Consider the following 27904-nt stretch of genomic DNA (forward strand, 5'->3'; position numbering starts at 1 on the left):
ACTCTGTGTTGCAAAAATGGAAATGTGATGGAAAGAGCCACAGATCCAGAACAACACCCGAAGTGTCCCGGCACACAACGGCTGACACACAGCAGGCGTCATATCCTCTGACTGTGTGTACATGTCTGTGTGTTCTGGGGTGTGTGTGAATCACTGTGAGTAAGAGGCCAGCATGCAGCGTGCACAGACCTGCAGCGGCAGAGGAGTTAAAAGCTGGCGGTTTGAGGAAGAGCTGATCTTAGGACTCAAACATGAAGAGCGTGTGGATTTGTCTCTGTGGACTTCTGGCTTTGGTTTGTGCCGCCCAGGCGACCTACACCTCCTACCGTAAGTGTCTGAACTTCTTCTTCTTAGCTTTTACTTCTGCGAACACTTTTACAGCCGCTGGAATGTGAACAGACAGTAAACACACTGTGTTTCCAGATAAATGATCTATTTCAGTTAAAGAAAGAGTTATTGGTTTTAAGTAAAGACACCGAACATCGTTCTAAGACTCACGGCTGAATATCGTTTATTCTCTGATCGTTGCTGAAGAGATTTTCACCGAACTTTAATATTTATACCTGCAGTTATTAATTATGATGTTAATTAAGGGTTTCCGATGATTTGTTTTGGTTTGCCAGGATGTTACTTATAATACATTTAATTCACATTTAGTAGTTTAGAGTATGCTTTTATCCAAAGAGACTCACAGCATTCAAGGTCCAGTGCTGTCAGAAACGGTTGAATAAATGTTATGCATTCAATCTATTTCAAGGACGGAGTAAAGAAGAAGTACAAAGGAATTAAATGTTAGATGTGTTAGAGGTGTGATGAGAGTCGCTGTAAAGAGATGTGACAGCACAAGTGAGAACAGTCTGGACTGAGACGGACTTGTGTCTGCAGATGGCAAAACATTAGACTTTAATTTGACTCCAGCAGTCTCGGGTAGCCAGAGGAGGTCAATGAGTAGTGGATGACACGTGACCTTTTTGGTTGACGGAACACCCGGCGTTCTGGACCATTTGTCGGGGTTCCACTGTACATGTTGGGAGACCTGCTGAAAGATCAGTGCGGTGACAGAGCTGAGAGATACTGATGGTCTGACGGCAGACTCGGGTTCAGCCTGATGTTTCTGATGCTGAGTGCAACGCCACACGACCAAGAGTTAACAGACTATGGGCAGAGAAGAACTGGTCTTGACAGCCAGCATTCTTGTAACCTTTGTTGGACAAAAGGTTGAAGAATCAGTCCTTATGAAATTGTGTTGGACAGAGTGAGTGGCTCAGATGTACAGGTTTAGCCGAAGGTGGAATTCTCTCAGCTATGTGGATATCTTTGAGAGATGAGCTGCGATTCGGGCTGAAACTGTAGGTTCATCTGATGGGAATGGCTGGAGCAGATGATCAGACACAAGGAGATGGTGTTTACTGGAGAGAAAAGTCTTAAGGCAAGACAGTAGAAGTGATGGGACACTGGTCTTTGTCCTCAGTATGATTCCTTAAAAGAATATCCATGGGGAACAATTTAAAGCAAGACAGGGTCACGCATCACCTCCACTGGCCAGAGAGAGATTCAACTTGCTCCAAATTAAGATGAAATCAGAATTTTCTTACAATAATGTCCTGAAAAATAAGTTAAAAATGCTCATGACATATTTATGGATGCTTCGTTTCAAACTTTGTAAATCTAAATAGATGGAAATTAAGTTAAAGGTAGGGTAGGAGATCCTGGATTTTGAGTCCAGCGAAGCTGCACTTTGGAAATACACAGGTAAAAAGTCCCAACCCTTTTCTTCACTTTCCCCCCGAAGCCACGCCTCTAGAGTACATGAACGCGCACAAGCACGAAGGTGCACGAGCGCTGTTCTGACAGCAAGCATCGATCGTTGCCGTATTTAGTATTTAGTATATGATAACTATACGTTTAATAATGCTAGGTGCTAGCCAAGCTGGCTCTAGTTTAGCTTCCTGCTAAGCTTCTGGACGCGTAATCCGTTCACGGAGCAGGGTAGCGCACACGGGGGGGGGAGCAGATTGCAGTTTGATAGACGCATCAGAATCCAATCATACTGAACGGTCCGTTCAGTATGATTGGATACTGTTTTTCCTAGATTGTACGTTCTAGAGGCCACTAAAACTTTTCATATTTGTGTCAAAACTTTTAATTAATTGGTTGCAATGGGGGTGTGAAGAGTATTTCAAGCAATATGTAAAAAAATGCTCCAGAAAAAGATCCCTTACCCCGCCTTTAATGTGTTCAATTAGCTGTGGGACAAAAATGGTAATGTGGGAAAAAGCCTGAATAAAGAGCTGAATGCAACTTTTTTCCTGTTCCTCTCATACATCATTAGAAATGTACCATTACAGACATGAGATATTGAAAGGTGCGTTTTTAGTCTGAAACCTATGATTTCATGACTCATCTCTACAGATCGACTTAAGAGTTTTCAAACATCTGCATCATTAACCAGCAGAGAAATAAAATGTTCATACTAGCAGTTTTATTACTTGTCTTTTTATTGAATTGGGAATAAAAACTAAACAGTGGTAGAACTACAGAAATGTTAACTGATGAAATTTAAAGAAACATAAATTTACTCATTTGAAGTTACAGTTATTATTGTATTGTATGTTTTATCCATATTGCAAGAATGTCTGCAAGAATCAAGCAGGAATTTTGATCTGGACCAAGAAATGACCAGAAAATCTTTTTTCCACATATTTTGCAGAATTCTTAATAATCTGGATGGATTCTCATTTAAAATCAATTTTAAATGTATTTCTCTGAGTGAACTTTTCCCACTTCTTGTACAATCATGCGGACTATCACATAATGATAATAAGTGTAGCATACAGCAAAACTTTCAAACCTGGGAGGTTTGTTTTTGACATTCTTTGAGGTTTCAATTTTTACTGCAGCTCAGCTTTTCTCATTGATCGACTCAAAGTCCTTGCTCATTTTTCCATCTTGTTCACCAAAATATGACAATTCTAATCCATATATTACATATACATAAAAAACACAAACTCAAAGAATTAAAGCGCATTGAAATCCAGATTTAAAAAAATTCCAAAGTCTAAACCAGATCGCTTTATTTTTGATTGTTTTTAAACTGACATAAATGATCCTCCCATGGTTGAAATTAACTGTCTATCGACTGGAGAAAAGGAAACACCCATGGGTGAGGCTGCCCTGGCCTCCCCCTTACCTGAGCTGCTGAGGGGAGTTGCCTCCCCCTCAGGGCCAGAAGTTATTACTGGCTGCAGATATGTCGAAGAGAAGAATTCCAGACTGAAAGAGGAAAATAAACGGTGTCAGTGAGTCACTGCAGGAATTCAGTTACACAAACTCATGACGACAAAATAAAAGATTTATTAATATAAGACATGTTTTAAAACTTTCATGTTGATGTTAATTAAAGAACTCATCGTGTATAATCTGAACTGGATGATGAATTATCTCTGGAGACATGTTCTGAAACATTAGATGTTTGGAATTAGAGAGGAACACTGAGGTTACTTTTCACTGCGCAGATGATAAAAGCAGCTGTGATATGTTACTCTTTACTGTTGAGCTCATTTCAATGCCGCAGAGAAAGAAATCCTCTGATTCTGGGTGTCAAATGATCAAAATAAACAGGAAAGAAATGAAAATGTTCTATCGTCTCTTGTCAGTTTTACAGCAGCAGAAAACGTGGTTACAGACACAGCCCATAAAATCTAAACATGTAGAAGGTCAAACGCTCTGTTTAAAGCTTGGTATCAATATTCCACACAGTAACTGTCCCTGTATGACTGAATAACACATTCTGGGTGTGTCAGTTGTTCTTTCTTCCCTCTGGCAGGAATAAAACAACTTCATAGTTCAGTTATGAAACAGTGAATCTGTTCAGAGCGGTTGTACAGGCTGCTGAGATGCACATGTCGGGAGCTGTCCCGTGGAAAACTAAACACCCGGGTTCACCGCTGGCGCCCAGGTGAACATTAACTGTTATCACACAGTGAGTCAGATAAAATAACCGCTCGTGTACTCTGAACTGCAGAGAACAAGCTGCTGATTCAGAGGTTCACAGGTGAGTCTCAGACAGACGCACCTTAAACACTTAAATCTGAGGAGTAAGAATCCACTGTTGGTGATGTTGAAGACAAAAAACGAGATCTGTAAAGGATGAGGCCGATTCTTTGTTGTTCTCAGTAAAATCCCACGAGAAGAATAAAACTGAGTTAAATCTGCAGTTTCCATCTATTTGTTTACTGAAATAATCTGAACATCCAGAGTTTAACTCGCAGCAGACAAAGTAAAAAGTGAAAATAAGACCTTTAATTTAGTAAAATATTTCTTGTGCTTATTTTCTATAAAGAGCTGATTTGCTCTTGAATAGAATATTATTATTACAATATTGACCTGTTACGATTTCCCATGATGAGCCTCCTAAAGTCAACGTTTGCTAATCCAACCGAGTACAACTCACAGTGGTGGCGAGTTCTTGTCTTGGTTCAAGTTCTTCGAAATAGTTCGATTCATCCGATGAGCTCAGAAGGACGAATACTCTGTTCAGAGAAAATGTGGCGAGATTTCATGAGATTTTGCCTACTTGCCCCTGACAGCTGTTCAAGTTGACCAAGTGTTTTTTTTTTTTTTAAATCTTTTTCCAGAAGTTCTTCTGTAGTTCTGATAAAACATGAAACAGAACATGTTGCTATATATGGAGCAGCTAATGTTGGGAGTAAGCTATGAATATATTTAGTTTTATAGGATAGAGTTAAACTCGTGGTTTGGTACTTCTGTGCTTTTGGATTAATTTCATGCTTATAAATGTATTACTATATTATTTAATGTTATTTAATATTCAAACTTGTCCAGCTTGTAAACTGTATCACTGGGTAAAAATCAGCTCCTGAGTTAAAGTTTCTCTCCGTCTGGACCCTTCCTGAAGCTTTTAGCACAATCTGATATGAAGAAATTAATCAAGCTTCAGTTAAAACCCAAGAGTTTATGAGGGAAGGTCACAGTTTTACTTCTGTCGGCCCGCCTCTGCACCACAGACGCTGATTTGTAGATAAGTTTTCCGTCTAATCGTTGCTCTGTCTTACCACTAACGACTATTTATGGGTCCGTGTCTGCTCATGAAATGAGCCAACAGCAGGAACAGGCAGCAGCCTGCTGAACGACTGCTGGACTGCAGACAGACAGCAGACAGACTGCTCTGGTTCCTCAGACGAGGCCGGTCTGCAGGCTTCAGGTTGGGAGGTGCAGCAGCAACTGAGATTTATGAACAAACCACAAAACAAGGCGTTTCGTGCTGTGTAAACTGTGATAATGCTGCAGCTGCTTGGTTGAGGTGCCATTTCAGGTAATCATTAAACAAACAAGTCAAAGTGTTAGAGGAGGGGTGTGTTGACGATAAGAGAGATGTGAGCCAGTCTTTACGTAGAAGAAAGTGTTTCATGTGTTCATATAAAATCACAAGTAACGAAAAGATTAAAGTCACTCACTCAGTGGGGTCACATGGCTCTGAGAGGATCGGATTATTGGCTAAGTTACAATCAGACTGAGTTATTAAAGGATAATTCTCCTTGGATATCTGGCGGTGAATGAATGGGATCAGAGGCACAAAGCGTGTCATACCCCGGTATGATAGGTGGCGCTGTACCCATTCCAGCTGTTGCTAATAGAGCCACTTCCTGTTGACCTCTTCACCACCAACAACAACAACAAACTCAGGCATTGGAGAAAGATGGAGAACGCAGAGCCAGATGAAGCTACGTCCCTCTACATTTGCTCTGTGATGAGCTGCTTGTTGCACAAACTCGATGCCCAACGGAGCATTCTCCATTGCGTTGTTTGTTTCTTTCTGACGGCGACAACAACAGGAATATCGTCTCCTTTGACTTCCGGGTCACGACCCCGGGAAAACATCTGGAGCACGCGCAGAACGCAAAGTCTGATTCACCACGTGCTTCAGCGTCTACAAGCAGGTTTAGTGACTTTCAACCCAGTTATCTCGGGGTCTGAATCCCATCCGATCCAGTTCTTAGTCAGATTAAGGTGTCTACATGCACTTAATAACTCAGTCTGATTGTAATTTAGCCAATAATCCGATCCTTTCAGTGCCATGTGACCCCACTGAATGAGATGAACCAGAGAGAGAATTTTTGAGCCTCCTGTTCACTCCTGTTTCCTCCTGCAGCAAGCCTGCGCTGTGATTGTAACGGCAGAGCTCGGTACTGCCTGCGGGATGTTTGGGGTCTGCGCTGCCTCAGCTGTCAGGGAAACACCGAAGGTCGCCACTGCGAGCGCTGCAAACCCGGCTTCTACCTGCAGGAAGCGGGGCAGAGCTGCACGCCCTGCCACTGCAACTCCACAGGTGAGGACACACCTGACGCCGTCATGTCTGCAGAATCCGGTCTGAATCCAGTCTGAACGCGTTCTGTTTCTTCCAGGTTCTGTCGGTCCCGGATGTGACAGCAGGGGGCGCTGCAGCTGTACAGAAGGCGTCACCGGAGAGAAATGCGATGTCTGCCCCAACGGCCCGATCGGGCCGAACGGCTGCCCCCAGAGGTGAGGAGGGACATCCCCCCCCGGAGCCATTCAAACGGGGATTAGAGCTCCCAACAGTGTCAAGTTAATCTCAATCCTCAGAGCCTGAACAGGGATGGCTGGACTTCTTCTTCTTGGATCGCGCTGATGTTTCAGCTCAGACTGAAGTTTCTTTCTGAGGCCTGAAGGCCAGTCTGTGCTGCAGCCTCAGCCGGACCTTTAGTGTCTTTCTGTCACATGTTTCTGCCGCTTCAGTTTCTCACCTCTAACGGTGCGTTCAGACCGGACGCGGCACAAATTTTTCGCGCGACGTGATTACATACAAAGTCAATGCAAAGACGCGAATTCGCGCAAGTTCAGAAAATCCAACTTTGGCGAAATATTCGCGTCACGACAGCCTATCAGCGGTGAGATTCTGGACGACAGTGACGTCATGCGTCCCGGGATCTTTTTAATTGGTTTATCTGCCACTCACCGGAGACAGATGGACAGGCGCTCCGCAGCTGAAATGGAGCGCCTGTGGTTGGTGTCCTGCCGAGAGATTACGGCACCGATCCTCCCGAGCAGGTCATCCAACTGGGCCTGGTGAGCCTGAAATACCGCTGGAGGCGGCCGTCAATCCAGACGCAACTCCTGGAGAAGGCGGTGAAATTCTCCGAGCTGAGTGCGCCTCCGGATGATGTCACTGACCCAGACACGACGGCGTGTGCGTTTCAGACGAATCTCGGACTGCCACAGCAGGTACAAGGACGCGATGGTACCTATAGGCCGGCGCACACCTTTACGATTCATGTACGATTTTGTCGGCCCGATGACTTCGCATGGGAATCGTAAAGGTGTGCGGTAGCAGCCGACAGACGATTTTGTCGTTTATTGTTTCATCGGATTAAATCAAACATGTTTGATATTTCCGTACGGATTTTCCTTGTGCCGAACACAATCGTATGTGTGTGCGGTCTCTGTCCCGATGTCATCGCGCAGGATTATTTAAACAGCCAATGGGAATAGCGCACTTAGTCACGCTGGACGACTACGACACAAACATGGCTGCCTCCAGTTTGAAAGTCACGTGATTTGTGGCTTCCTATTTCGGTCATGTGATAACATTCGGTCAAAAAACTCGTAGGTTCGCAAGTGTGTGCGGTGGACGTGCGAGCGTGTCAAATATGGTTCGAATTGTTACGCCGATCACCCGACAAACGATGCAACGATGACATCGTAAAGGTGTGCGCCGGCCTTATATCAGCCATGGTTGATGAGAGAATGAAATGGAGGGAATGGCGCCAAATAGCCCCTTTTCGCGTGAATAACGCGAGTAAATTCAAGTACACCCGCGGCAAAACTTGCGCGAGTAACGCGACGCGAAAATTCGCACCGCGTTCGGTCTGAACGCACCGTCAGAGTTCCAGCTCTCCAACTCCTCTGAGAGCTTAAACATCGTCTGAAATTCATGATTAGAAACTGAGCCCTCGCCATGATATTGAGGTTCTGATTCCTCTGCAGCTTGAGCTCCAACTTCCTGTTTTCCTGCATTTCAGACGTCAGTCCAGAGAGGATTCTGGGAGTTTGAGTCTGCCCTGTTTCTGTTATGGACACAGCAGTCGGTGTTCGGCCCAGCCTGGGTACTCCGTGCACAACATCACCTCCTCCTTCATCACAGGTGAGCTTTCTGCTTTCTGGTGCTGATCCCAGGTGGGTTAGCTTCAGGGGCGAGGCTAGGGTATTTTTAGTGGTGCCAAGGCACCACCGTGAGATAGCTCGGCACCCCCTGGCTCAGCACATTTTTTATTTTTTCTTAATCCACAAAAAAGAGACTTATTTATTTATTTAATTTATTTATTTTTGTGTGTTTTATTTATTTATTTTCAAAAGGCATTCTTGATATTATTAGCCTTGGGTGATTACAAAGTGTGGGTTTTATTTTCTTTTGCTCAAGAATGCATTATTTTAGTGACCATTTTATTTATTTTCTAGCATTTGTTTTTGTTTTAACTCTTTACTCCCAAAATAAATGTTGAGTTATTTTCAATATTTGTCTCAGGCTCTCTGTTAGCCCTGTCATAGCCACAGTCTTTAGAAATGAAGAGGTCAAAATTGAATGTTGTAGGGGAAAACACTACTCAAAGCAAAACTGATACGGCTCCAAAATTTATAAATGTACTAGTTCGCCTCAATTAGTGAGAAATAATGTGCCTCTGTGAGCACTGGGGGCTGGGCCCCCCTAAAGACCAGATCCTAAACGTAAACGATGCTGTTGTGTTTCAGGTAAGGAGGGCTGGAAGGCGGCGACGGCGCAGGGCGTTGCTCCTGAGGACGCTCACTTCCGCTGGTCACCAAAACACCAGGACCTGGAAGTGATCTCCAAAGACAGTCTGCCCATGTACCTGTCCGCACCAGGTGAGACAAGCCCCGCCTCCTCCTGACGGATCAGGAAGCTCTCCTTTCCGTTGACCGAGTGTTTCATCTCCTGTCCCGCAGATCCTTACCTGGGGAACCAGCTGCTGAGCTACGGTCAGAACTTCTCTTTCTCTTTGCGTCTGGACCGAGGCGTCCGTCACCCGTCCACCAACGACGTGATCCTGGAGGGCGCCGGTCTGAGAGTCGCCGCCTCGCTGGGCGACCTGCGATCCATCGTTCCCTGTGCACAGAAGATCAGCTACAGCTTCAGGTCAGAACCCCGTGTCCACACGTTTCTGTGACATCACTCTGATGAACCCCTCACAGATCAGATAAAGTCTGATTCTGTCCGAGTCGGGCCTTAAAAACCGTGTTTACCTTGAGCCGCAGCCCAGCTTTGTTTGGTGTTTCAGGCTTTGAAGCAGCTTTAACGCCTTCTTTGTTGAACTTTTCACCATTTCGGATCATCTTTACATAGAACTGGTGTAAAGGGCTAGTTCGCCTCTTCTGACATGAAGCTGTGTAACATCCCATATCAGCAACATCATTTATGAACATCTTCTTACCCCCTGCTGCGTCCTGTGAGCAGAGTTCCAGCCTCGTTTTGGTGTTGATGAAGGTAGTCCGGCTAGTTGGCTGGGGTTTAAAAAATAAAGCGTTTTGCTTCTCAGAACAATATGCGTTCAACAGAGTAATACATTTGCATCACAAAATGGTTCTCCAGGAAAAAGTCAGACCTCACAATCTCTTGGCCCTATTTTCTCTCCCTTCGTATCACTGCCTGCTGTGCAGACCGAGCAGCAAACACCGTAACAGGCGCGGCTGTCAGCAGGCGGCAGCAGGCAGTGATACAAAGGGAGAGAAAATAGGGCCAACTAATAAAAACTATCCCATTAAACCAACAGATATTTGGACCAAAGTCTGTCTCAAACGTCTCAATAAGAGCTCAGAAAATGGAGTTAAATTGATGGGAAAAAAAAGGCAGAATATGTCACCTTTAAAATACAAATTAAATTTAAATTAAAATAATAAAAAAGAAGCTTTATAAAACAAAAGTAGACGTATGTGATCAAAGCTGAGTGTAAATTAAGAGAAAAACTGCCCAGAAATCTAATTAATTCTGAGATTCTCAACAAATACAGCGAAATAAATTATTATTTTTCTGGTTGTCACAAAAAGGAAAACCTGTTGAATTTCGTATCACTGCGTGCAGACCGAGCAGTAAAGACCATGAAACAGAAAATAGGGCCAAGAGATTGTGAGGTCGCACTTTTTCATGGAGAACCATTTTGTGATGTAAGAAGATGTTCATAAATGATGTTGCTGATTGAATTAAATTCATTTTTATTTAATTAGCGCCAAATACAACAAATGTCATCTCAAGGCACTTAGATAATACAGTCCAATTCAAGCCAGTTGGAATTCAATTCATTGTAATCATAATTATTCATAAAATAATCCAATTCATTCATATAGAGCCAATTCAAAAACTATTTCCTAGCTAAGGAAACCAACAGATTGCACTGAAATGGGATGTCATACAGCTTCATGCCAAAAGAGGCGAACTGTCCCTTTAACTTGGGCTGATGCGACAGCAGCATCCATCCAGGCTGTGAAATAAGGTCTTCTGTCCTCCGAACAGGCTGGACGAGCAGCCCGGCAGCAGGTGGAGGCCTCAGCTCTCCTCCTTCCAGTTCCAGACGCTTCTCCAGAACCTCACCGCCATCAAGATCCGAGCCACATTCGGAGAAAAAGGTGAGCTCCGTCTCCCGGCCTCAGGCCTTCTGTTTCCCTGCTTCAGAAAGCTCTTCTTGTTCCTCTAAATTAAATTAGATTTACGTCAGATTTGTCTTCTGAACTTCAGCTACAGCCAGAACTTCGGGGTTTAATCTGGATCATCACAAATGACACCCGTCCGGACATTCATGGAACATTTAAAACAAAAGATGATGATTTGGTTTCATTTTGAGCTCTCATTCAATTCGATTCAAATACAACAAATGTCATCTCAAGGCACTTAAATAATAAAGTCCAATTCAAGCCAATTGGAATTCAATTAATTGTAATCATAATTATTTATAAAATAATCCAATTCATTCATATAGAGCCAATTCAAAAACAGTTTCCCAGCTAAGGAAACCAACAGATTGAGCTGAAACTTGTCTTCAGTCCAATCTCCCGTCCTGAGTGACCAGAACCAGGAAGGGTGGCCATCAGAACCAGACTCAGGAAGGGTGGCCATCAGAACCAGAACCAGGAAGGGTGGCCATCAGAACCAGGACCAGAACCAGGAAGGGTGGCCATCAGAACCAGAACCAGACTCAGGAAGGGTGGCCATCAGAACCAGGACCAGGAAGGGTGGCCATCAGAACCAGAACCAGGAAGGGTGGCCATCAGAACCAGAACCAGCTGGGGTTTGAGAGGACAGAAAAGAGGGGACAACAAACACTGTAACACCATTCAAAGGAAACCTGTTGGAACAGGGAAACAGGAGTTAATGACCACAATAATGTCACATGTACATAAAGAGAGTAAAGTGAGGAAAGGTGTGACAGATGAGGCCCCCCAGCAGGCTGGGCCTATAGCAGCTTAACTATGGGATGTTTCAGGCTCACCTGAGCCGTCCCTAACTATAAGCTTTATCACAAAGGAAAGTTTGAAGCCTGGTCTTAACTGAACTGCTGCTGTTCCATCTTTTCAGGACGTGGTTACCTTGACAACGTGAGGCTGGTTTCGGCGCGGCCCGGAGGCGGCGACCCGGCCCGCTGGGTGCAGACCTGCAGCTGTCCGGCGGGGCACGAGGGCCAGTCCTGCGAGCGCTGCTCGGCCGGCTTCAGGCGGGACGCCCCCGCGGACGGGGCCTTCAGCGCCTGCCGGGCCTGCAGCTGCAGGGGCGGCGGCTGCGACCCGCAGACCGGAGACTGTTTCTCTGCAGATGAACCCTGCTCAGACGGGTTCTACAGGGACCCCCGGCAGCAGGACCGATGTGTGAGGTGTCCCTGTCCAGAGGGGCTGTCCTGCTCTCTGCCTGCTGGTTCTGTGGAGCCTCGCTGTGACACCTGCCCACCGGGAACCGCCGGTGAGTCCAGAACCGACTGTACACTGGATTCATGGTAGGACCATCTGGTCACTGGCTTTGGCCTCTTGTGAGGTCACCGGGGGCTATTGCTGTAGAATTAGTGATGCCTAAAGATCCAGTTTAAAACGGCTTCTTTGCTAAATTATCTGTTCTGTTATTGATCAGGACTCTGTTTTATTTTTTTTTGTTTTTTTTGTGTTTTATTTAGTTTTTTGTGTGTTTTATTTAGAGTTTTTTCTGTTTTTTTTGTTTTGTGTTTTTTGTGTTTTATTTTGTTTTTTTGTTCTTTTTATTTTGTGTTTTTTCTGTTTTTTTGTGTTTTTTTTTGTGTGTTTTTTCTGTTTTATTTTGTGTTTTTTTGTTTTATTTTTGTGTTTTTTGTGTTTTATTTGGTGACTTTGGGTCTGTTCTGTGTGGACACAACACTGGTTCATCCCTTGAGTTAGGAGCCTTTTTCCTGCCTGAATGGTTCATAGCTCAGAGTTAAGTGGCTTAACAAAGAAAAATGGACTGAAAATGAGTAAAAAGCAGAAAATGTCCAAAGAAAAACGTTGAAAGACCTTTAGAAAGTGTTGAAACTGTTGCTGAAGATCACTTAAGCTGCTTGGATGCAAAATATAAAGAAATAAAAGGTGTCTCATGACCAAAATGCTTCAAAAACCACATAAAATACTTAATATGGCTGTCACAATAATACAAATGTAGTTGGAAATTAATAGTTATACAAGAAATTATAATTAAATGTCTGTTTCTGTTCATTTTAGGCCACTATTTGAGTAAATTAATGTAAAAAAAATCCAATAATTTTTAATTGCTCGTCTGACTCCAAATCTGAGGGAATTTTATTCCTTAACTCCTCCATGCATTCATCTCCAGCAGACTCCATCACTGTAACGCTCTTTTAACTGGACTTCCCACAAAGAGCATTAAACATCTGCAGCTCATCCAGAACGCTGCTGCTGGAGTTTTAACCCGGACTAAGAGATCTGAACACATCACAGCAGCTTTAAAATCTTTACTCTGGCTTCCAGTCAGTCACAGAATAGATTTTAAAAGCCTGCTGATGGTTTACATCTGTGATCTGTTCAGAGAATATAAAGCCAGCAGAGCTCTGAGATCCAAGGACTCAGGTCAGCTGGTCCAGTCCAGAGTCCAGACTAAACATGGAGAAGCAGCATTTAGCTGTTATGCTGCAAACAAGTGGAACAAACTGCCAGTGGAGATTAAACTTTCACCAAATGGAGACATTTTTAAATCCAGGTTAAAAACATTTCTGTTCTCATGTGTCTATGCATGAAATCTGCACGATATCTCTGAACTTATCTGGACTGTTGCTGGTTTTAAATCATTTAAATTATTTTATTTGTTTCTCTTTATATTATTTTATGTATTTTTAATGCTTCTTCCACTCCCTGCTGCTATGCTTTTATTTTATGTGAAGCACTTTGAACTGTGCTACAGATAAATTTGATTTGATTTGAACCCTTCTGGACCTCTTCAACATGACAGTGTTGTGTGTCACCAGGTCCTCGCTGTGACGTCTGTCAGGAGGGTTTCCATGGCGACCCTGCCGGCTCTGCAGGCCTTCGGCGGCCCTGCGAACCCTGCAGGTGTAACGGTCACATTGACGTCAGCGTGGCGGGAAGCTGTGACCGCCACAGCGGCGAATGCCTGAAGTGTGTGAACAACACGGCCGGACGGAGCTGCGAGGGCTGCGTGAGAGGTTTCTACCACGAGCGACTCACCGACGCCTGCAGACGTGAGAGCAGCTTTCAGTTCTTCTCCGCAGCGCTTCACTCGTGTTTCTGCTTTAATGTCGGATACAGAAGTGTCAGTGACTGTTCAATGACATCACTGCACTCCTTAACCCTAACCCAACGATGCTGGGTCCTCTGTAGCTTTCTATCATGGGGCTCGAAGCTTATTTCAACGTCATGCGGCTCCACATAAACACATAAAATGTCACTATTTGTGAATCAATGTATGAAATAGGGATCAAAGATGTTAGCAATATTCAAAGGTTATGAAAACTATTTTTTAAAAGGTTTCAGTTCTTCTAAGTCATCATTTTGAGACTAAACCACAACTTTGAAATACTAAATCAAGCAAATCTGTGATGCTGAGACACTAAATGAAAACTTTTAGTTACACATTTATACCTTTTTGATACTACCTCATCTTTTTATCGACATTAATTCAGAAAATTTGGGATACTTAAAGTAAACAAATTCAAATTTGAAGATATTAAAAAGATTTTAATTACAAACTAATATGTTTTTAGATACTAAGTCACAAATAAGTCAATATATTTGAGCCATTAAGTCAAACTTCATAGTCATATTTTTAGATTTACAGTAAAAACATTTGAGATATTTTGTCGCGTTTTAGATACAAAATTAATTCTGAGATACTAAAATTCTTAAAGTCTATTCTTTTTTATGTACGGTTGTGGTTTTTATGATAACTGCGTGCATGGGCTTCCATAAAGGTTCTGGTTTTACTTAACATCTTCAATTATTTGACAAAATTTGGCAAAACCTAAAATCTCCAGCTCACCTCCAACACTGTGTAAATGTCATTAACTCTTTTTCCGCATATTTTGCTGAGCAGCTTGTAACTGCAACGCTCAGAGCTCGGAGTCTGAGCAGTGTGACGACTTCGGCCGCTGTCGGTGCAGACCGGGCTTCGAGGGTCTGAGGTGCGATCGATCCAACTGTCCCGCCTGTTTCAGCCCCATCAAGGCAAAGGTGAAAGGTCACTTTGTTCTTTAGGGTTCACATTCTTCAGTTTGATGATGCTGTGTTTGTCCAGCGCCTCCTGCTGAATGGATGTTTCCATGTAAAGCAGGACGTTCATCAAACAAAATAAGTCTTCAAAGTTGGGAAATTAAAGGTTTATAGGTTCAGATGTGATTTTCTCATTGCTAGAATGATTCTGTTTCTGTCAAATCAGGGTTTTCATCCTAATTTTACCACTTTATTTAGATATTTTCCAAATATAACTGCATTTACAGTCTATGCTTTAGCTTTCCAAACTGAGTGACTTATTATACATGTAATGTGATCATGGATCTGTGATGTTATTTATAATTAAATTCTTTGTAAGAGGTACATTTCAAACAATTAGAAACATATGTGTGCATCATGAAGGTAGTTCCAAAAGTACTTTAAAGTATCAAATCATTGAAGGTCTCGTTGATTCAAAGTGTTTCATATAATCTGTGTGTTCATCCGAACTGCAGCTGCTTCAAATCCAAACATATGTCATGTGTCCTCAACAGATGGAGGATTATGTTGCTAAACTGAAGGAGCTGGAGGCCCGGTTCTCGGACGTGGACTCGGGTTTGAAACCGACCGACAGCTCTGCGATGGAGGCCGCCCTGAGAGCCGCTGAGGAGCTGGTGAACGACCTGCTGGATCGTGCAGACGAGCTCACAGGTCAGAGCAGACCTCATGACTCAATCATTCTCTCATTGCACACATCTCCTGCAAGCTGACATGATGTCGAACTTCCACTGAAACACAGTTTATGGGTTTCCAGTAAAAACAGAAGCCGTCATACGAGGAATATAAGATACGGTTTGGAATACCTGCAGAAAGAAATGGTTGAATTGCAAAACAGATTGTTGTCTCACAGAAAACTTAAAGCTTTAAAGGGACAGTTCGCCTCTTCAGACATGAAGCTGTGTAACATCCCATATCAGCAACATCATTTCTGAACATCTTCTTACCCCCTGCTGCGTCCTGTGAGCAGAGTTCCAGCCTCGTTTTGGTGTTGATGAAGGTAGTCCGGCTAGTTGGCTGGGGTTTAAAAAATAAAGCGTTTTGCTTCTCAAAACAATATGCGTTCAACAGAGTAATACATTTGCATCACAAAATGGTTCTCCAGGAAAAAGTCAGAGCTCACAATCTCTTGGCCCTATTTTCTCTCCCTTCGTATCACTGCCGACAGCCGCGCCTGTTACGCTGTTTGCTGCTCGGAAGCAGGGGACTGCTCGCTCTGCACTTCGGTCTGCACAGCAGGCAGTGATACGAAGGGAGAGAAAATAGGGCCAAGAGATTGTGAGGTCTGACTTTTTCCTGGAGAACCATTTTGTGATGCAAATGTATTACTCTGTTGAACGCATATTGTTCTGAGAAGCAAAACGCTTTATTTTTTAAACCCCAGCCAACTAGCCGGACTACCTTCATCAACACCAAAACGAGGCTGGAACTCTGCTCACAGGACGCAGCAGGGGGTAAGAAGATGTTCATAAATGATGCTGCTGATATGGGATGTCATACAGCTTCATGTCAAAAGAGGCGAACTGTCCCTTTAACGCAGAAAAAACTGATTATCAGATGTTAAGACTGATGATCTTTAAAGCAGGTGAATGCATTGAATATCTGCTCATTTAAGTGATTTTTATTTGAATTATTCAGACAATAGTTATCAGAGCTCAGAGAGAAACTGCAGGTGAGAATCAACCTTTTTCCCTGATGTCACACATTTGTGTCCCGCAGAGATGGAGAAGGGTGTGCAGGACCGCCTGTCATCCATCAGCAGGAGTCAGCTGGTTGACGGGCAGGACATCCAAAACATCAGCGACAGAGCTGACCACATCCGACAGCAGCAGCGAGCGTCTGAGACGAGGGCGAAGGAGGTCCAGGCGCTGATAGAAGAGATGAGAAGCAAACTGCAGGACGCCAACACCAAACTCAAATCAGCTGTAAGACTTGTTACACGAACGTCACACTAAGGACCAGATGATGATGATGATGATGATGAGGAGGAGGAGCACTAAGACTAACTGTGACTGTGATGTTTTCTGTCAGGATGTTTCTCCCAACGACGTCACACCGGGTCCAAACGACTTGTCTGAGCTCGTGGAGACGGCTAAAAGTCTGGCTGACAAGTACGTGTTGATTTCCTGATAAATCAGACTCTTCTTCGTCATAATCACCTCTGCTCAGGGGCGTTGCTGGGCATACAGCTGTGCAGGGGCCCAGGCCCCCCAGAACCCCACCACCAACACTGCCTCACTGTATACAGAAAATTAGCCTGTACTGGATGTATAAGAACATTTATTCACATATGCACAAACCTCAACAGGTTTAACAGAGCTGTAGGCTATCCTAGCAAATAAAAACACTTTTGAATTCAGCCATTTAGCTTTTCAATTCCTCCTTCTGTAGCTCATCAAACATAATCAAGTCAGCCTTTTACAAGAGGAAATATTACTAAAAAACACAGTATGCAACAAAATAATGAACAATATGTCAGTCCAGGTACTGAACATGTTTTAATCTTACTGCAGCACAGTCAATAAATACTTCTGCAAGAGGGAATATTACAAAATAAAAAAGTCAAAATCTTAAATTAAGAGTACCTGATATGGTCTGATAAGTTATTCCCCTGATTGAGTTGCCTTTTAAACTAGCCTACCCACATTTGACCCATTATTAATGCCTAAGGTAGTTTAGTTAATAGGCAGGATATTGTCTCGTGTTTTTCATCTGCCGTGGAACCAGACGCTGTTTATTTGGTGTAAGAATTACAGCGGCCTGTAGGTAGGCGTGAGAGAAAACAAATCTCTCACCTCCCTAAACTTTATTCTCAGTTCTATTTGTTCTGACTCTCCTCTGAGAGCATTTCCTTATGTCTATGACCACGATGGCAGCAATCCATCAATGCTTAGTGGTTCATACAGCCTACTACGCTTTGATTGGCACAATGTGGGCTACTATCCGCTGATAAAAGACGTGCAGGCTACAGGATCTTACCTTCCAACTCTGATTTTGAACATGCACAAACGCACCCAAAGCCTGCAAATACAACCTCTTCACTCTTTGGTAGATCTGTGCAGCATTAAAGCAGGTTACGTGGTTGAAATAGGGAAAATCGGGTCTATGTTATTCTCCCTTGGCATATATCAGTCGTAGCGTAGTCTGAAGGATGTATGTGGGCATGTTTACAGGGGCACGTGCCCCGGTAAAGTCTGCCTCTGCTGACTCCTTTCCCTCCAACTTTCAGACACAAGAAGAAGGCGGACGCTGTGGAGCAGACGGCCAACGAGGCTCTGAATGACTCGGTGAATAGTCTGTCTCTGGTCCGGACCCTGATGAACCGGGAGAACAAAGTCAAAGAGCTGATCGGAGACCTGAAAGTGCTGTGAGTACCTCCGGATAATGACTGCTAATCTGGGACCTGCGCCGTCAGGCTCATAAATGAGTTGCAATGAATGAATGAATGAGTTTATTTAAAGGACAGCATGCAATACCATAAATCATTGCCATTTCATGAACAACAACAAGATGGTTACATCGGATTTAGCAGGAGTTTTCCATCCGTAGTCCTTAAAGGGGGATGGGGTAAGGAGTACAATTATCATCATTTTTTTTCTTTCTTTATTTAAAAACAACCTAATTACTAGTGAGTCTATTTTAATAATTTGAATTAGTTCATTTCCGAATTATACATTTTGATTCATATTTTATTTAATATTTTCTTTTAAAAAAATAAAAGATATTTTATTTCTTTAAGAAGCCTGATTTAAAAAAAAAAAAAAAAAAAAAAAAAAAAAAACTAATTATCAGTGGGAGCATTTTAATTTGTTTGGTGAAACCTTTGATGTTTATGCAGGACTTTATGTGTTGGGGGAGTTCATTCCATTCTTTTATAGCTTTATATGAGAAGCAGTTTGGTGCAAAAGCGCTTTTTCTTTTTGGGATAGTCCAATTTCCCTGAAGAGCTGTTCTGGTTGTTCTTACTGTACGTTCTGAGGCAGGCTGGATGAACTGCTTGAGTGGGGGTGGTGCAGCTCCGTGTAGTATTTTGAATATGAGGGTCAGGTTTGATAGCTTTGATAGATGGCTAATGTCTGGTAGCTCGTACTGTTTTAGGAGGGGACAGATGGGATATGATTTGGGCTTCTTTGCCAGTATTTTTATTGCTTGCTTGCAGAGATGGGACCAAGTTACACATGTGTAAGTCCCAAGTAATTTTTTCTTGGGCAACTCAAAGTCAAGTCACCTTATTATTGCAATTTTACCTGCAGAATCTGATTTTAATAAAGTGAAAACACAAAGATATAAGTAACTGTCAGTAAACATCATTGGCCAATGTGTCCAACCTGTCCACCCCGTATCATATCAAGCTAACGTTAGCTAACTACCGACTAGGCTAACAGGATAATATTAGCTAATTTGAAGCACTTACTGGTCAGAATGGATCTTCAAATGACGAACAAAGTTGGAAGTTATGCTAGATGCTTAACACTCAAGTCATTCAAGTCATCGTGTCTCAAGTCAAGTGCCGAGTCTTTAACTTCCAAGTCCGAGTCGAATCTCAAGTCTTTTATTTTTTGTCAAGTCAAGTCACAAGTCATCAAAACAGCGACTTGAGTCCAAGTCACAGTGACTTGAGTCCCCATCTCTGCTTGCTTGTAAACTGATTTTAGGGGTTTAATAGTTGTTATGCTAGCTTGGAACCAACTCGTTGTACGGTAAATGAAGCGGGATAGAATCATTGCATGATAGAATGTTATTGCTGCTTCCCGGGAGAGTGAGTTTCTGATATGTTTAAAAGTCTATTTGACATTTTCTTACGAAAGTTCCCCAGCCAGCATGTCCATGTGGGGCCCATAAGGTTTAAATTTGGGCTGCAGATAAGGGTCCCAGGTGGGTTTGTCCATATGGGTTTCAATGTGCAACTTGAAAGGTTAGGGGTTACCCTAAGCCTTAAATTATTCCAAAGGCAATACAGATAAACACATCACACAAAGTAAAACAATGTTCACATTCAAATTGGCTAAATGCAAAGTCCAACTAAAGCCACACAGCAACTTGAAACCCATATGGGCAAACACAGGTGGGGCCACCGTGGAAACTGCGGACAAACCCACTTCGGACCCTTATCTGCAGCCAGAATTTAGACCTTACGGGCCCCACATGGACATGCTGGCTGGGTTAACTAGGTTGGAATCTAGGATAACACCGAGGTATTTAGTCTCTTCTGTCACATTAATGGTTCCCCCCCCGTACTGTGACTACCGGGTGGTGGCTTAGCCTTGTTTTCGACTGTCTTTGCAACGTTTAGCGCTCGTTTCTCAGGAACAGGAGAATGAACAGAAGTTTCCACGGTTCTATTTTGGGCGGGTGTAGAAGTTTGGGATTCACTTTCAGGAGAGTAAAAACAGACCCGTGTGTGTCCAGGTACGATTCGACCTCGGCTCAGGTGAACAGTTTGGAGAAGCAGGCGAACCTTCTGAGCGACGACGCCAGAGAGGAGAGCAAAATGGCTGACGGCATGTTAAAAGACATCGACAGAATTGAGCTGAATATTCCACCATCGGTGAAGGTAACAGCTGCTGTCGGAGGTCAAAGTGTGCTGATCATCGAAGATGGTCGACAAGTTTGGAGACTAACGCGTCTTTCTGTTCACGGTGATCAGGAGGAGGTGGACGCCATGGTTACCAGGCTGGAGGGGCTGAAGGACACGGTGGAGGAGGAGATCTTCGCTGCCGAGGACCTTCAGGCCGCTGCACAAAAAGACCAAGCCGATGCTGAAGTCCTGCTGGCTAAAGGCAAAGCAGCCCAGCAGGTAGAGAACTATAAGGACACCAAACCAGTCACCAAATCAGCCTTTTATCAACTTAAGAACATATCCAGAATGAAGGGTTTCATGTCCCAAACAGATCAGGAGAAACTGATTCATGCTACATGCTAATGCTAACGGTCTTCTGACTGGACTCCCCCAAAAGAGTCTCAAACAGCTGCAGCTCATTCAGAACGCTGCAGCCCGAGTTTTAACCAGAACAAAGAGATCACATCACATCACCCAGTTCTCAGGTCTTTACATCGGCTCCCGCTCAGATACAGAATAGAATTTTTTTTCCCAACATTATCTTTATTGAGTTTTCAACATGTTTCCAAAACACATATATTCAGAAATAAGAGCGCTCTCATATCCAAAGAGACATCAGGGACAAAGTTATTATCCAACATTCAAATTGTCCTTCCTTGCAAGTCAGATATTTATGAGATAATATAGAGCAACACTTAGTACAAGTATAAAAACAAAAACAAAAAGAAAAGAAACCAGAACAATAAACGTTTCTCTATCTTGTCAAGAATAAGCCCATATTATTATTATATATTATTTATTTTGTACCTATATGGTTAAAAAATACAGATTGATGTACAATCCATACAGAATAAAAAAAATCAAATATCAAAAGAAAATAGATCACAGAAAGGACTACCAACAACTACACTTCTTCGTCTTCGTTACCCACATTACTTAAATCTACACTCTCCATATATTCTATAAAAGCCCAAATGTTTTGAAATAGTGATATATTCCCTTTTATAATGTAAGTTATCTTCTCCATGGGTAAAGTTGTGGATATTTCCTTAACCCAGTTGATGATTTTTGGTTTACTGGTACTCCTCCATGAGACTCTTTTTGCCAGCAGTAAGCATAAGTCCAGGGCAGGGATTATTTTTCTAGACATGTGGTGCAGAATAGATTTTAAAGTTCTGCTGCTCGTCTACAAATCACAGAATGGTTTAGGTCCAGAACACATGAATGACATGCTGGCAGAGTATAAACCCAGCAGAGCTCTGAGATCTGCTGACTCAGGTCAGATAGTGGAGCCCAGAGTTCAAACTGGACCCAGTGAAGCAGCTTTTAGCTGTTATGCTGCTCACAACTGGAACAAACTACCAGCAGAACTGAAATCAGCCCCAACTGTAAGCACTTTAAATCCAGGTTAAAAACATTTCTCTTTCCGTGTGCTTATGGTTGAGTTTATATTTTTCTTTTTCCCTTCTTCTTTGATTGCTTTTAACTGTGTTTTAATTTTTATTCTCTTTAAATTGCTTGTTTTTATGTTCTTTTAAATGCCTTGTCTTTACGTAAAGCACATTGAGTTGCCTGTGGTATGAAATGCGCTATATAAATAAAGATGCCTTGCCTAAGGATGCAGAGAGGAAGGGAAAAAGAGGCTGAATTCTTCAGTCACTGACATGTCTTTCAAAGAAGCTGCAGACTGAACACGTGGAGCAACAGTCAGTTCATCCATGTGTGGTCAAACCAGCTGCTGATGTCACTTTGATCTCCGTCTGCAGAAATTTGACGAGCTGCTGGACAGAGTCAACGTTGCCAAAGCCGAAACTGAGCGCGCCCTACGGCGGATCACGAACAACACCGACGACTTGGACGACACCCTCGCCTCCCTGAGAGGTAGAAACACAAGCTGTGAAGTTTTTAAAGTTTCTGAAATGCCTCCTTATAGAAGACGCTCATTAGATCTGTTTCCATCAGCTGGATGATTAAACTGGTGGGTTTAATCTGTGGCCAGCAGGTGGCGCTACATGCTTGTCATGGCCACCCATAAACTCCCAAAGAGTCACTTCTATCCCTCCTCATGACCATTAACTGTTTATCTGCAACAGAAACTGAATGAGGAGGTTCGGTTTATCCACAGAAACTAGGAACTAGTTCAGATATATTTACCCCAACGGTGACCCTTTTCTAGATGCAGTATATCTAGAGTACCATTCTCTGATTGGTTAGGGACAAGTGGACATAATCTACATTGTATTGTAGTTGTTAACATTAACCTGGTGCAGCGAACCCACCGTTTGGCCTGTTTTTTATTTATTTTTAGGGACCGAGCAGTGAAACTGCAAGGGCCCTATTGTATCTGTAAGGTTTATAATTATTCCGCCGTATTATTCTTTGCAAATTTGTCCTTTTGGAGTCTTATTTGGTAGGTCAATTTTTCCATCCTAAATATCTCCAGAGTAATTCCAAACCAGTCATCTAAGGTAGGCTGAGTCGGGCTTAACCATCTTCTTGTAATTGTTTTCTTACTTTCCACCAAGAGTATTCGTAGCAGCTTTATCTCTCTCCTACACTTCAAAAAAGGAATGTGGCCCAGGTATAGGACATCAAAACTCAGGGGTATTTGAGTGTTAAAGACTGTGCTTAAAGAAGCCTGGACATCCCTCCAGAAGACTTTTAAAGGCCTGTTTATGGTCGGAAACCAGGTCGCCTGCGTGTGTCGCAGTTATCGCAGACATGCCCCCCCCCCTTCTGCAAACACTCTGGTGCACCTCCCCAAAATTGTAACTGACCGCAGACAGTGCCGCAGATATCGTCGCAGGGAGGAGAGAAAGGAGGCCTCTGATTGGTCAACTCTACATCCGCTCTACACCATGCGTATTTCCGGTTTGCTAACCGGCTGACGCTAACCGTGCTAACCGTGACGATTCTTTCGCCTCTCTGCCAACTCCAGTAGTAGCAATATTTCTTCTATTTCTAGATCGATCAGCTGCATCTCAATCAAAGTGCGCATTCGTCCAGTCGCCATTGTTGTTGAATGACCTCCGTAACCGGAAGAGAAACACGCCACCCACCTCACCCACAATCCTAGCTTGTTCGTGATTGTCCGTCTTGCGTTGTGGCGTGGGATTAACATAGCGCAGACAGCTCTTCAAAATTGGGCATAAATAAAAAATAACTGCGTCATACCTGCAACAAGTTCACTGCGACACACTGCTGCGAGAGTATACACGGCCCTTAACTTGGGACAATCCCAGAATATGTGGTGGTGGTTAGCAGCAGTCGAGCCACACAGCCTCCAACATGGCATAGATACACCTTTATATCTCTCCTAATACGGTGTCTAATATCTAATAATATCCAATCCATGGAGCTGGATGTTGTCCACTGGAAGGACCAGATGTTTCCCCAAGCCTCCTCAGAAATCACAATCCCCGATTTGGCCTGTATTTTATTCAGCTGCCAGTCTCATGGCTCGCGTTCCTAATCTGCTCCGTACTTTTGATTTAAACTAGAGGGGAAACCCAAACAAAGTCCTTTAATTCTTCCTCCTCTGCAGGCTTTGACCAGCAAATCAACAGCAGCAAAGCATTGGCTGATGAGGCCATCAAACGTCTTCCAGGAATCAACGATATCATCCAGCAGGCTGTTAAAGACAATACGAAGACGGAGTCTGTCCTGGAAGACGTGTCGGAAGAGACCAATAATGCACTGGAAACCATCAGCCTGCTGGACAACCTGGTCAACGATTTGGGGGTAAAAGAATTTATTGTGTGGTCTTAGAAACCGGCGTGTGTTTGACTTAACTTACCTGTACCAGCTGTATCAAACCAAGTTTTTATGAAAATGAGCTTTTTTAAGATCTTTAAGTTGAACTGTTAAAGCCACTCTTCACTGTTCGACCGTTTCTTCTTTTTAAATAAAAAGTAAAGTAAAGCGTTATGTCAGATGCTTTATTAGTTTAAAAGTAAAGGCAGCATTCATAAACTTATAATTTCACATATTTGTACTCAGAAACTCATCCATAAATCCAGCTGACGTTGACATTTTCTTTGGGCTGTAACTGAGACATAATGGCCTAATTTAGTCCAGATTGGTCCCCCATATACGACGCCTTAAACTAAATATTATGGATGAGTTTCAGTGACTTCAGGCAACTAAATATATACTCTCAAGCACTGAAAAGTGATTTTTTTTTTTCCGTATTTTCTCCCCTTTAAATAGTGTTAAATGAAGTAAGGACCTTTGTATCTAAAAGTTTGTTGGTATAATTTAGTGCAGCGATCGAAAGATGAACAGTTAATGATGCTGACCCAGACTCTGTACGAACTGTACGGATTGTATTGCACTGGAAAGAATCTGTCTCTTGGTTTCTGACTCTTTCCTGACTGAGTTTTGTCTTTATACCTCAGAACACAATTGATTCGTTGCCGCCTTTTGCCAGTTTGGCGAATGAAACCACCAGACTGAACAGGGAAGTGAAGGACCTGAAGACAGACACAGAAAACACAAGCAAAGAAATTAATCTGGCGTTGGATGATGCCAGGCTGACGAAGGCTGATGCTGAGAAGGTAAATAGTGCTCAAAGAGATAAAGGCTGTGTTCCAAACCGCATACTACTCCTACTACTCCTACTAACTTTTGAGTTAGTAAGCGAGTTTGAGTAAGCGAGAAGTTCCCGGATGCATACTAGATTCCCCGAAATGTTGGGTATGCATCATGAGGTTACTACTCATACTCAAACTACCCAAGATGCAACGTAACGTGACGTCGCCGATCGTCATTTCCTGTCAAAACGGCAGTTTCAAGCTAGCTACAACGAGGGTAGGTTCACTTCCTGTTTTCAAAACAAAAGCACCAATTGTATGGTAATGGCTTTCCCTATGATAAAAGGCAACGGGTATTTTATTTTGTGAAAATAACCAGAAGTGCGTTGCTCACTGCGGCTAGCTTTAGTAGCGCCGAATTCGTGGGAACAAAATTGTAAACAGCCGGTATTTTGTCAGGTTTTCAACACGTTGGGGATCTAAACGACTACTTTCTCGCCTGAAAATGTTTCAAATGTTGCTAAAGTTTACAGAGTTTAGAGCTTAAGAGAAATCGGCTTCAGGCCGGCTGATTTCAGCTCGGGCAGGAGCGAAATGCATTGTGGGTAAACGCTCTGCATACTGTCTGATCGATCAGTATGTAGTATGGAAGTATGTAGTATGAAGTATGTGGTATGTAGTATGTAGTATGGAAGTATGTAGTATGAAGTATGTAGTATGGAAGTATGTGGTATGTAGTATGTAGTATGGAAGTATGTAGTATGGAAGTATGTAGTATGTAGTATGGAAGTATGTGGTATGGAAGTATGTAGTATGTAGTATGGAAGTATGTGGTATGTAGTATGTAGTATGGAAGTATGTAGTATGAAGTATGTAGTATGGAAGTATGTGGTATGTAGTATGTAGTATGGAAGTATGTAGTATGAAGTATGTAGTATGGAAGTATGTGGTATGTAGTATGCGGTTTCGAACACAGCCAAACTGTCACACTCACAAACAAAGATGGACACAAACAAAGATGTTTCCTCTCCAGGCGGATAGTGCAGCAGCAGACGCTTTGAACAATGCCAAGAAGACCAAAGAGGACGTGGGGAAAACGCTGCGCGACATCAACGACCTGCTGGCTAAAATGAGTACGTTCAGAGTTTTAACTTCATTTAATCAGGCTTCTGCTTTTCTTTTTTTCTTTCTGGTGAAACCTGAAGCTTTCCAGAGAACCGTTCAGGAGTTTTTGACTGGCGCCGCACACTCATCCACATCTTAATCAGTATGAGAAGAGAAAACACTTAAAAGATGTCACAAATGTCTGGATTATAAAGTACAGCTAACCTGATTATCATCAGTTTAAAGTGGCTCGGGGCGGTCTGTGGCGTAGTGGGTACAGCAGACGCCCCATGTACAAGAGGCTATAGTCCTCGTGCAGCTGGCCCCGGTTCAAATCCCGCATCGGACGGCCGTTTACTGCGTGTTATTCCCCCTTCTTTCTGCCCCCTGCTTCCTGTCTCTCTACACTGTCCAATATAATAAAGGCATAAAAAGCCCCAAAAAATAGTTTTAAAAAAAGTGGTTGTTTTAAAGTTTAAAATGAAAGTTAACAGTGTGTCAAATAACAAAGATCTGTTTTTTTTTTTTACTTTACTTGAGGCTGAAGTGGTTTGTTTTCTCCTCAACATGTGATTTTTTTTTTTTTTTTTTTTTTTTTTTTTTACGTCTGAAATAGCTGCTATCTCCGACTCAACCACTAGGTGTCAGTAACTCAAATCACAACTAAAAACCCACCTGTTCAAAATTGCTTATTCTGTTTAATATCAACTTAACAATCCATATTCTGTCTATTTGTGATATTGTTATGTTTTTGTTTTTTACTATTTGTGATATTGTTATGTTTTTGTTTTTTACTATTTGTGATATTGATGTGTTTTTATCTACTTTTTGTACGGTGACCTTGAGTGTCCAGAAAGGCGCCTTCTAAATTCAATTTATTATTATTATTATTATTATTAGTAGTAGTAATTGTTCAACATCTTTCCTTTAATAGCTTTGTCTCCTCTTTCTTGCTCTCCACAGACGGAACCAAAGTGGATGAAACGCAGCTGAAGGAGCTGGAGGACTCTGTGGCCGCTCAGAAAGACGCGGTGGACAATCTGAGGCCTCGACTCCAGGACATGGAAGACAAGGAGGCCGCCCAGCGGCGCCAGCTGGCCCAGATCAACCTGGACATCGATGGCATCCTGGCAGACATCGTTAACCTGGAGGACATCCTGGTGGCCGTCCCCAGGGGCTGCTACAACAGCCCGCCCATCGAGGAGGCCTGATGGGGGTCACCTGCTGAGACTCTAACCAGCTGAGACTCAGAAAACAGTTTTCAGCTGCAGATTATCCTGTCAGTCACTTTCATGTTTAAATAAAAGTCAAATATCTTTATTTTTGTATTATTGAGCGCAACGGCTGTTTGTTTTTTTTTTTTAAATCCTGAAATATCTAACAAATATACAATAATTCAAAATCTATGTTTAACTTTTACCAGAAATCATGAAACTGAATTAAATACATTTTTTAAAACGGATCAGTTAAATGTGTTTTTCAGGGAACAATTTATGATATTTTTAACAGTTCAAGAGCTTTTCTGATGAGGATAAACATTTTTATTCCAGAAACAAAGTTGAAAGATGGTTTAAAAACTAGTTCTGTAAATATCATTCATGTCTGAATTATTGTAAAAGTTACTTTTTGTTTGCATGTTGACGGATCTGTTCGTGTTTTCAGGGATAAATTAAAGATGAATTAAGGGTTGTTGTTTCATCGTGTGCAGAGGAGAATGTGTTGTTGGTGTATTTATAACCGAACAGTTTAATTTTTTAGCTTAATTAACCTGTTTTATTCTTCTTCTGTTGTGTTTAGTCTGACCAGCAGAAATATTTATTTGTATCCTGACTGATTTTGAATAAAAATCTAATATAAAACACATTATTCATCCCTTTCATGGTATTCAATTTGTTCATATATATCTGCTCTGGGGTAAATATAAAGA

General features: G+C 42.6%; 2 protein-coding genes across 2 annotated transcripts in view; both read left to right on the top strand.

The window, feature by feature from the left end:
- LOC142398498 (uncharacterized) overlaps nt 1-27904 on the top strand; it is a 462406-nt gene that overhangs the window by 388575 nt on the left and 45927 nt on the right. The window lies entirely within an intron of this gene.
- Nucleotides 159-27834, top strand: lamc2 (laminin, gamma 2). Its single transcript, XM_075482510.1, has 21 exons — nt 159-327; nt 6173-6349; nt 6426-6543; nt 8061-8182; nt 8788-8919; nt 9001-9190; nt 10562-10674; nt 11621-11998; nt 13524-13757; nt 14609-14745; nt 15279-15435; nt 16501-16706; nt 16813-16892; nt 18011-18148; nt 20191-20335; nt 20429-20578; nt 22108-22222; nt 23886-24082; nt 24739-24897; nt 25907-26006; nt 26941-27834. The coding sequence occupies exons 1-21, from the start codon at nt 252-254 to the stop codon at nt 27186-27188; spliced, it is 3372 nt and encodes a 1123-aa protein (XP_075338625.1). The 5' UTR covers nt 159-251; the 3' UTR covers nt 27189-27834.

Source organism: Odontesthes bonariensis, chromosome 14 (genome assembly GCF_027942865.1).
Source record: "Odontesthes bonariensis isolate fOdoBon6 chromosome 14, fOdoBon6.hap1, whole genome shotgun sequence".
In the NCBI taxonomy this organism is placed as follows: Eukaryota; Metazoa; Chordata; class Actinopteri; order Atheriniformes; family Atherinopsidae; genus Odontesthes; species Odontesthes bonariensis.

Excerpts from the sequence above, each read along its gene's own strand:
- lamc2 (XM_075482510.1), top strand. The coding sequence starts at position 252 with ATGAAGAGCGTGTGGATTTGTCTCTGTGGACTTCTGGCTTTGGTTTGT. Across the intron at positions 10,675-11,620 it reads AGCCACATTCGGAGAAAAAG|GACGTGGTTACCTTGACAAC; the intron begins GTGAGCTCCGTC and ends CCATCTTTTCAG. Across the intron at positions 26,007-26,940 it reads CGACCTGCTGGCTAAAATGA|ACGGAACCAAAGTGGATGAA; the intron begins GTACGTTCAGAG and ends TGCTCTCCACAG.